Below are 9,900 nucleotides of genomic sequence, written 5' to 3' on the forward strand. Positions count from 1 at the left end.
TCATCTCTGTCAGATGTCATATCTGTCAGCAATATTTTAATCTACCATGACCCCATTTAATATTTTTTTAAATAATGGCACCATCAAGAATCAGGTATAATAGAATGAATAGAATTTTGACGTGTGACCCACTTTAGCCATTCTAATGCAACACTGCTAAATATATTGCTAAAATTATATCCCTAATGACACTCACTATTAGCATAAAATACACTTAGATATCAGGCATGTGAAATCCATTTCATACATAAGCTCAATACTGAACACTGCACAAAAGGCAAAAGCTGTACTGTTTGTTAAAAAAAAAAAAAAAAAAAAAAATTTGTTAAAAAGTACTGTCTAATCTGAACACAGATTCTTTGTTAAAACTTAGCCCACAATTTTCAGGTATAATGCAGCCCACACATTCCAGATGCTGACATTTTATATTGTGATAAAATGTTGTGGCATTTATGTAAAATTTGTTTTAAAATTTAGTGGCAGAGTGTGAGGTGAAATGCAAAGAGGTTTTAAAATCTTTTAAGCCTACATATAATATATGCAAGCACTCGGTTATCTAAAATCCCTCAATAGTGCAAAACCAAATTTAGCCTGGAACTGAAGAAGCAGGATTAATATTGCAGGGATGCATGGCTTAACATTCTTGCATACTGTCCGTTGACATAAGGAGCTAAAGATATATTGGCCCATGTCAAATTGGACCTTGAATTCTGCAATTCATGTTCACTGAAGCACAGTTGAAGACTACTGCAAAGCTTCTATTCTATTACAGCAAAAAGTTAAAGTTTTGTTTTTGTCTGCAGTTTAAGCGAATGGAATACTGCACCCTACCTGAGATCGGGATTCAACAAAGCATCCATTTTGAGGCAGATCTGATGCTGAGCAGCTTGAAGGAAGCTGCAACACTGGGGCAAACCAACTCAGAGAAGTATGCTCTTTGACAAAATGTCACACCTATGGAGAAGAGACAGGATACCTCAATCAATTCAGTCAATGTAGATTCCCTGATACAAACATATTTGTTCTCCACATTTGAACATGTTTGTTTACAGACAGATGAAGCTTCCAGGTATCTAATTGTTAAAAGGTAAAATTGAGGATCTCCACAGATACACCACTAGATGTTTCTTTTTAGGGGCTTTCGCACCAGAGGAACCTTTTCATAATTCCTAGAAGTATTGGCTGAACCATTTGCCGTGTACCGCAAGAACTTGGAACGATTTTAGTTCTAGGAACTCCTTTTGGGGGAACTAAATTAGCTCCTACTTCAGAGTAGGGTCTAAATCAGCTCTATAGGAACTTTCCATGACGTAAGTGTATGTTGATTGGTCAAACGCATGTCAAACACTGGCACCTGGCGTTTTTAAAAAAAGTTGTGTAAACATATTTACTTTACAAAAATGGAAAACAGCGAAACAGGCATTTACCTGTTGTCTGCAGGGTTGTGTTCATTAAGAGATTTCATCTCTTAGCCCCACTTTTTGCTCTTTCAGTCGCGTAGCTTACGCGTTTACATTCCATCTCCGTTATCACAAAATCCACTACACACAACAAACAGCTCCGATCACAGCATCCTCCATTCACTGGTTTTTAGCGTTTGTAAATGCTGCGCTTAAAGATGCCTCTGTCGGCCACTTCAGAATTCCTATTTCCAGTGTGAATGCAACCAGGATCATGGCCCGGGGGAGAAATTAGTTCTGGGAGAACTATCCTAGTGGCTAGTTCCTATAACCAAGTTGCTGAACTATTCGGTGCGAAAGCCCCTTGTAAGTGCAACATTTTATTTTATGATTAGGTTACTGTGTTTTTGCTGTCTAGGCCAGTGGCTCTCAACTGGTGCATCACAAAAAAAGGGTCACAAGTCTGTTCTGATCTGGTCAAGGACAGCAGGTACAAACAATGTTAAGGCTGAATTATACTTCAGCGTCGGACCTACGCCGGAGCCTCTGTGCCATAGGCTATGCGTGTGTTTTCATTTATACTTCTGCATCGTTTTCCACATCGACATGCATGCAGACCACTAGTAGGCAGTGTCTGCAGTCATATTGAGTATCAAAACAAAAGCCAAAGAAGAAGAAGCTTATCATGTATGTTGTCAGAGAAGCTTACAAACAGAAACGGCAGAGAAGCAGCAAATAGGTAACGACTTTTGTTGCAGTTTGACTGTATGTGTCCTCTGAGTGTTTTTTTCATTCATAGTGAAGTTGAAAGTGCTTGCTCTTCTCCAAGTGCTACGCACCAGTTTTTTGACCCGAGGCAGGGGTTCTAGCAGACCAATCACAGCGCTTTCGGTCCGCGTAGAATTGACGCATTGTTACATTTTTGAAAAGGTGCACGTCAGGCTAGCTATGGCGTACACTCGACACAAAAGTATAAATCAGCCTTTAAACTGCCAATGAAATCGATATAGCTCTGGAATATAATAATTTTTACGATGCATTGCGATGTTGACGTGAGTGATTCTGAATTGATGCATAAAAACAAAATAGTTTTTTAAAAATGTAGGCTAATTAAAAAGTACATTAATACGTATGATGGGCCTGTTTTATTGCAAATAAAGTACTCTTATTATACATTAATAAAAAAGTTCCTTCGGAAGCAAAGCACTTGCGTCTGATGTTTGCAGATAATGTACCAGGTTTCTTATAAGCAGATATTTGGGCGCATTTCGGTTTTTATGAAAAGAACATGCATGAATAAGAAAATGAAGTGCGTGACATGCTTGATGTTAAAGAGAGCTATTGAGTACAATAAGCCTTGAAAAATATCTCTATGCGTAACTCGCGCTGACTGACACACCTGGACCCTCATTTATCAACAGTGCGTAGAAAAGGTTCTATATTTTGTCCAACGAATGAAATTTAGAATGTGCCTAAGTACAAGAAAATCCGCATTTATCAAACGTGCGCACGCAGTTCTTACGCACATGAGTAAGCAATCATTGTTGATAAATCCCACATGTGCGTAAGTGCCATGCTCGTTCACGTTCACGGTCATTGGCATTCGGAAACGCCTCCAATGAACCATATATGGTGACAAAACTTCCCTTTAAAAGTCACGTGATTGTGTTTTTTCCTCACCGCAATAATAGCAAAGAGAGCTTTTGCCAAGCAGATCAGCATGATCTTGGAAAACATGCTCTCTGGAGCGCATTGTTTGCAAAGTCTTCCAATAATGCAAGATAAACTAAAGATAAAGTTTACTTAATTTTTACTTAAGTTTTTGCACACATAAACTATTTAAGTAAATTTCAAATATGGGTTTAAGTTACTCTACTTAGCTAAAATAAGTAAAATTATAAATAACTTTAACATTAAAAAGTTGAGTAATTTCTATTTAATTTAAAACTCTTGCAATACATTTTACACAAAACAATATAACACTGAATGAAACCATGCTGTTGATGTGTATGCTTTTACTTAGAAACATCTAAGCAGATAATATGAAAGATATTGTATAGATATCATATCTACACATTAAAAGTAATGCTATAGTTGAACACAGAGACCTCAATACTTGGTACACAACACACAATGACGGTAACATTCGATGGAACATTTTTGAGTGTGATTGTGGCATTTTGAGTAGAAAATGAGCTCCAAATGTCACAAAATGTTAAGTTACTAAACCTAACCACAAAAGCAATGATAAAAGTGTAAAAACAGCTGGAAAACAGCAAAAAATTGACCTCATTAATTATTCAAGGCCCAGTGCATGATGGGAACACCAGTATCAGAAAAGTTGAGTAGTTTAACTTAATTTTATAATGTTGATGTTTACACTGTAATTTCTACAAGCTTAAATTGAGTACTACTAAATAACTTGCATTTGTTTTGCTTTGTTTTTCTGTATTATTTACTTAACCATAATTTTTTTTTTGTTTTACAGTGACACCAATTACAAGTTACAACGCACTGTGTGTAAAACTAGACAATTGATAAATTGAGTGTTTTATAAATAAAGGAAACACAGGACATGTGGATTGCTTAATGCATACTGTGACTGATTTTACTGTGAAAATGATTTTTGTGTGTAGTGTCACTATTCTACCACTAGATTATCTGCGTAAGCATGCTCAGAGGTGTGCTTATATTTACACACATTTCTACGTTTAAGTACAAGTTGGTGAATCCCACACTTTGCGTGAAACTGTTCTTACGCACTCACTACGCACAAATCTGTCCGTACGCACCATTGATAAATGAGGACCCTGGAGCGTGTTTACAGAAAGACAAATCCATTTGTCCTTTGTGTCGGAAGTTACGCAAGCACTTGGAGTATGTCAGAAACATAACAGAGCATCAGTTTACTGTCGGGAATTTGTTATGTTGTGCCACGCCGCATGTAGACAGCGGTGCTGATTATGATGGGTTCAATTTGGGTTAAATTTTTATGATGGAGTCAAGATATTGTTGAATAAAGTCGTTATTTTTGTGCACAAAAAGTATTCAACACTTCATAACATTAAGGTTGAACCACTTTAGTCACAAGGACTATTTTAATGTCTTTACTAACTTTCCGGGCCTTGAAAGTTGCAATGACGTTTCTGTCCATGGGTGGTTCAGAAAACCTCTTGGATTTCAAAAAAAATATCTTAATTTGTGTTCTGAAGACAAACGAAGGTCTTACGGCTGTGGAACGACATGAGAGTGAGTAATTAATGACAGAAATTACATTTTTGGGTGAACTATACCTTTAAGTGCACTAAATGATTGGAGTCTTGCATACATGACCAGAGAGAAGCTGTCATTTTCACCAGTAGATCCAGTTATGACTTTTTGATTAAAACATTAAAAGTTCAAAAGAAAGAGAGAGAGAGAGAAAAAAAATGAAACCATTCACAATAAGATCTATAAAAAACATTTAGTAAATGGATAGTGAATTTTCATTTCATGCTAACTTTAAGATGCAACGAACTATATAATTGTGCTTTATTAAGACAGTAAAATAAATAGGCTTATTAACAGTTCAAAAAGGAAACACTTCTCATTTTGCTGTCAAACTTTAAAATATTCTGCTGCAAATTCATCTGTCACTTGAATATTAATGGCTAATAGTAATGCAATATTTGGATACCATGTACACTTATGTGTTATTTATGGATTTACAAAATGACTGTTTTCATATTCAGCCTACATGTCATATTAATCATTTTGCATATTACTGGGGCTATGCAGTTAATGGCAATATTGTTTTCAGGTTTGAGTTTTAATATATTTTGTTTACTTTTGTATGCTTTAATTTATAATATTTTTAATAATAATAATAATAATAATAGTTAAAGCATTAGATTTGCTATGCTTTTCGAAACGAGAAAACGTAGAATTGAAATGATCATCTGGCTACTTGCAGCAGCAGACAGAAGTGGAGGGAACAGCACTTATCTGCCTCTGCAGGACAAACTGCCTTTTGTCTCAAATGTGAAAGGTAAAATGCCAGCCCTGGACGCACAATATCAATAAGCACGTTTGGGGTTCTGACATAATTGAGTAACACTGAATTATGTAGTTTGATATGTCCAATAATAATAGCTTGATCGTTGATCATATAATGAAAGATTATGTTTAAAATAGACATGTTGTGGAAAAGGGGACAAATAAATGCTTAAATACTGCAGAGGAGCCATGTGGGTGACATTTGTTTGCACAACATAGCAATATTGTCTATACTTGACTCAGTTCTTTTATTGCTGTGGATGACAATAACGAAACAGCGTCAACAACTCGGGTTCTCTAATAACACGGCCTTCGGTTCGTTACCAGTAACTCCAGCACTGACTGCCTGGTTCACAATGTCAACGCGCTGGCACTGAACCCCGGGGAGCTGAAAAATTTACCTCGTGGATATAAGGCCTACACGGAGGCCTCGCTGCATCTGTTTTCACTTGTGTATCCAGGACATACCATATACATTGACATTATAGTATAGTCTAAAAATATTTTAGACATTCTGTGAATTTCTAGCATCAAATAACGCATTTTATTTAATATTATTTACATTTATTGATCGGTCCCAGCATGTAGTAGTTTCCTCGGCTCGCTGGCTATCTGCAGAGTGAACTGTCGCTATGGTCACCATTTGAAACGTCTATGATTGTTTATTTTTTCATAACCGAATCTATTTATTGAGCTTAACGGGTTATCTACAGTATCCTTTTGTCTACAAACTAAACTGTACAGTTTGACCTGTGGTTTATGCTCTGAAACCATTAAGGGGTCAGTGTAGACGTTGGGTTAGCGAGTTAGCAGCAAAAGCACTAACTAGATAGCTCAATGGCTAGCTGCTTAAAATCTGTAGTGCATGTAGGCTTTCAATGGATATGTTTTGTGTGCCAAAGCAAACGCGTAGCAGCTGTAAAGTACTTACTTCGTATACTTCTCCAGTTCGGTCAAGCACTCCATCTTGTAGGACAATGATGGCAGTTTCTTCCACTTGATTTTTTCCTAAACATCCAGCTGAACACAGACGTCAAATCCACACGGGTCAACAACCTACTCTCGAAAACACAATTCGCCTGGTGTTAGATCCAAAATGCTTGTGTTTAATGCTCGGTCCACGGTGATCAAATAAATACTCATTAGACGACTCCTCTGTACTGTTTTATCAGTACGAAGCGGGCTGTGGAAGGCACCATCCTTTTTGTTTCATGGTGTAGCAGGGCAGCCTCAGATGATCTGGTGGAGTCGATATGCGATGCACCGGTCGCGGCGGCTCCTCCTCTCTTTGCGAGCCACAGCTCATGCAGTGAAGAAGGAGGTCGACATGCGCTGCTGTCCAGAGGGACCGATGTCGATTCGTCGACGGTCTTGGGGCCTTTGTTAAGCTACGGAATCTTCTATTCCTAGATAACGTGGGATCAAATTATTTAATGCAAAGGGAACGAACGACAGGCGCAGCTACAACTCTGTTTATATTGCAATGCTTTTGGTCAGACAACATGGAACCCGGATAGGCCTTCAGTGGTGTGGGATCCCCAAGAAATCAGTTCAGCATCCTCACTGTTATCAGATCAGCGGTTCAACTGGAAATGTGAAATTAGGAGTAAAATGGACAATTTGTATATGGCAAGCCGTTTTAACATTTATTGCTAAAAAAACTAACTAGTATCTATTTTAATGTTACTAGTTCTAGTAGTAGGTAATCCAGTAGTCACTATATCTTTCTTCAATTTCATTAGAATCTAAAAAATGAATAGGCTGAAACGTGATTAGTAGCAACATAATAAATAGTAGTATCTAATCATCAATATACTTGTATTTAGTCACTTTCCAAATAGTGGCAGATTGCTAAATGCTCCGGTTGTCGATATTTTTTTCACTTTACCTTACCTTACCTAACCATTCATTACGTCTAGTACTCATTTCTTTGTAACTATTCCAATTTCTAATATCTGTTCCAGTAAATACTGACTAGTAGCAAAGGAATATTAGCATCTAATGAATTATACTAATGACTAGTTGAAGACCAGTCACTATTAGATTACTTACTACTAGTAATTAAAAATAAGTATTAATTTGATAAAATAACCTACTAAATAACAAAAGCATACATTAGTAAATATCTGAAATCAAAATACTAGTTAGTTTTAAGAAATAAATGTTAAACAGCTTGTGGTTTATATGGAGATAGAATGTGTATCGTACCCAAAAAATGACCCATTATAAGCTTTGTACATGCTGAATTTTCTCCAAACTGGTATTTTCCAGGAATTTTTCAGTCTGTTGTATTCAGCTGTGTCTTAATAAAAAAAAAAGTTTACTTTCACTGATTTCGGTTTGAATCTTTCCTTGTTATTTTTGCCAGTTATTAAAATAATCAAATTTAAGTTAAACATGCATGGTTTATCATTGCTCAGACTATATAAAGTGTTTTAAAAGACATTCAGTGTCAATGAATTGTCAAAATGCTTTGCATAGTGATGCCACAGAGACCTACTGTAGGTAATTTTTAACTAAATGTCTAATTGCACAATAGCTGTTGTGTTTGATGTTTTCTGTGGTGGACAATGCACTTAGTTTAGTTACTAATAAAATACTTGAAGGCACACAGCATTACTAGCAGACATCTCAAACCACAGGTATGGACATTGGCTCTTCAAATAAAGGCATGTCTTAAACATTTTGATGATCTGCACTTTGTCTCTTCTGGGGCCTTTCATTTCTCAACATGGTTAACTTGATGACAGTGTGTGTTGAGACTGAGAGCGAGTCTATAACTTCTTTACCACTTTCAGCTAAAATGTAAAAATACTAGGGCTGATGAAAAAATTAAAATATTTACAATAAAAACAAATTAGTACCATGATTAATTTTTAATAACAGGGTGATCATGGTTTGGTGATGATGCACAAGCCTTGCTGACTGGGGTACATAATGTAAATTGTCTGTTGGTTATCTGTGTCTGCTTTATCTCACTGTTCAGTTGATAAGTTCTTGCTCTCAGCTTCATGAGGAAATTTGTGATAAGTTTCCAGCAGGAAGCATCCTGACAGTTCCAGGTGGAGCTTCGTAGTGTAAAGATCCCCGCTTAGTCCAGCTGCAGGTCTCTTTCTTGTCTTCAAAAGTTCCACACTTGTTGAATTGTTTGTAATTCTTTAAATTTTCTCCCTTCTACAGGTCTGATGTTTTGTTATCTTGTCTTTCTAAACATGTTTTGTTTGGTCTGTCTGTCTTAATTGAGAGTTCACAGTGAGAACACTTCAAATATCTCCACAGGTCCCACTTGATGACAGACCTCTATTTCTTGACACATTTAGGGCATTTACTGTATTTTCTTTGTTCAGTCAATTCCTGTGTATTTTATCTATGCTAGCTTTTTCATGGTTTTCTATTATTAATTTGTGATTAAAGTATCTCAGCTCTAGGCCCAGTATGATTATTAGGCAGTGTTGGCAGCTGGCCATGGTAGCCAGGACAACTCCTTTATCATGCCTAATGCCTCACAGAGGTTAAAATGAGGACATCATTGTGTTCAATGAACCACTGAATCAGTAACCCTTTGTTGTATCTCAGTTACAGGGATCTGCTCACAAGGCTATTCTGAAATCAGGTTGTTTGTAAATTTCTAGATAACAGGCATTATTTGCTTGTTGTACCAAACTGTCTCCCGAATATTAGCTATTTTTTCTCTGCTGCACTTCATTGCAAGGAGCTTTGTTTGTTGTTAGGATGACGAAGACTTTTAAAAGTTACATTTAGGCTGGTGTGCCTCACTGATCTAACAGCACTCATCAATGTCAAAATGATTAAGATGGCTAGTCAACGTAAGATGGCCTCCTACCTGGGGCAAGAAGACAAACTTTTGCAGTCTATAAGGGTATATTTACATGACAATGTACAAAAAATTGAGAAGTTTTCCTTTCCTTTTCAGATACATATACAACAATATTGTCAAAACGATCCCGTTCACACAAATCAAAGAAAACACAAATAAACACTACGCGCCTTTAGACTGAGCACGTAACGCGCATACCCATGACGTCACCATTTTCACAAATTCGCGTTTTTGTAGTTTGAGACAATAACAATATTGTTTTCAAAATCTTTTATATTGAAACCCGTTTTCAAAAGTTTTCCGTTTTTAGTTGAAATGGTGTCGTGTAAACGGCCCCCAAAGACAAACTTGTGCAGAATCAGTATCATATATGTCATTAATATAAAAAAAATACTATATCAACTATTCTATTTATAATTGTGTTTTGACATTTAGAACAATTGACAAAAACGGACAAAGTCGAATCCCTGTAAAAGTGATTCATCTGAAAGGTAAATTTTATGATAAAATTATAATAATATTTATAGGCGCCTTTCACAACACTCAAGGTCACCTTACAAATCTATCTAAAAACACCAGTATGACAACAATAGACAAACCATACTATAATATACATTAGATTTATTC

The 9,900-nt window shown here is 36.4% G+C and overlaps 1 protein-coding gene across 3 annotated transcripts in view; it reads right to left on the reverse strand.

Annotated features, from left to right (window-relative positions):
- setd2 (SET domain containing 2, histone lysine methyltransferase) overlaps nt 1-7,184 on the reverse strand; it is a 35,372-nt gene extending 28,188 nt beyond the window's left edge. For 2 of the 3 annotated variants that reach the window (XR_010896571.1, XM_067402512.1), the window contains exons 1-2: nt 6,367-7,184; nt 832-954 (exon numbers count right to left, since the gene is read on the reverse strand). Coding sequence is in view for 2 of the 3 variants with exons in the window: in XM_067402512.1 (XP_067258613.1) it covers nt 832-860 (29 nt within the window). In the remaining variant the exon portion in view is untranslated. Of the gene's footprint in view, nt 1-831; nt 955-4,693; nt 4,759-6,366 lie in introns of those variants that run through there. The other variant, XM_067402520.1, reaches the window with a different exon arrangement.
- Between the last annotated feature and the right edge of the window lie 2,716 nt (nt 7,185-9,900).

The sequence above is a fragment of the Chanodichthys erythropterus genome, chromosome 2 (genome assembly GCF_024489055.1).
Source record: "Chanodichthys erythropterus isolate Z2021 chromosome 2, ASM2448905v1, whole genome shotgun sequence".
NCBI lineage: Eukaryota > Metazoa > Chordata > Actinopteri > Cypriniformes > Xenocyprididae > Chanodichthys > Chanodichthys erythropterus.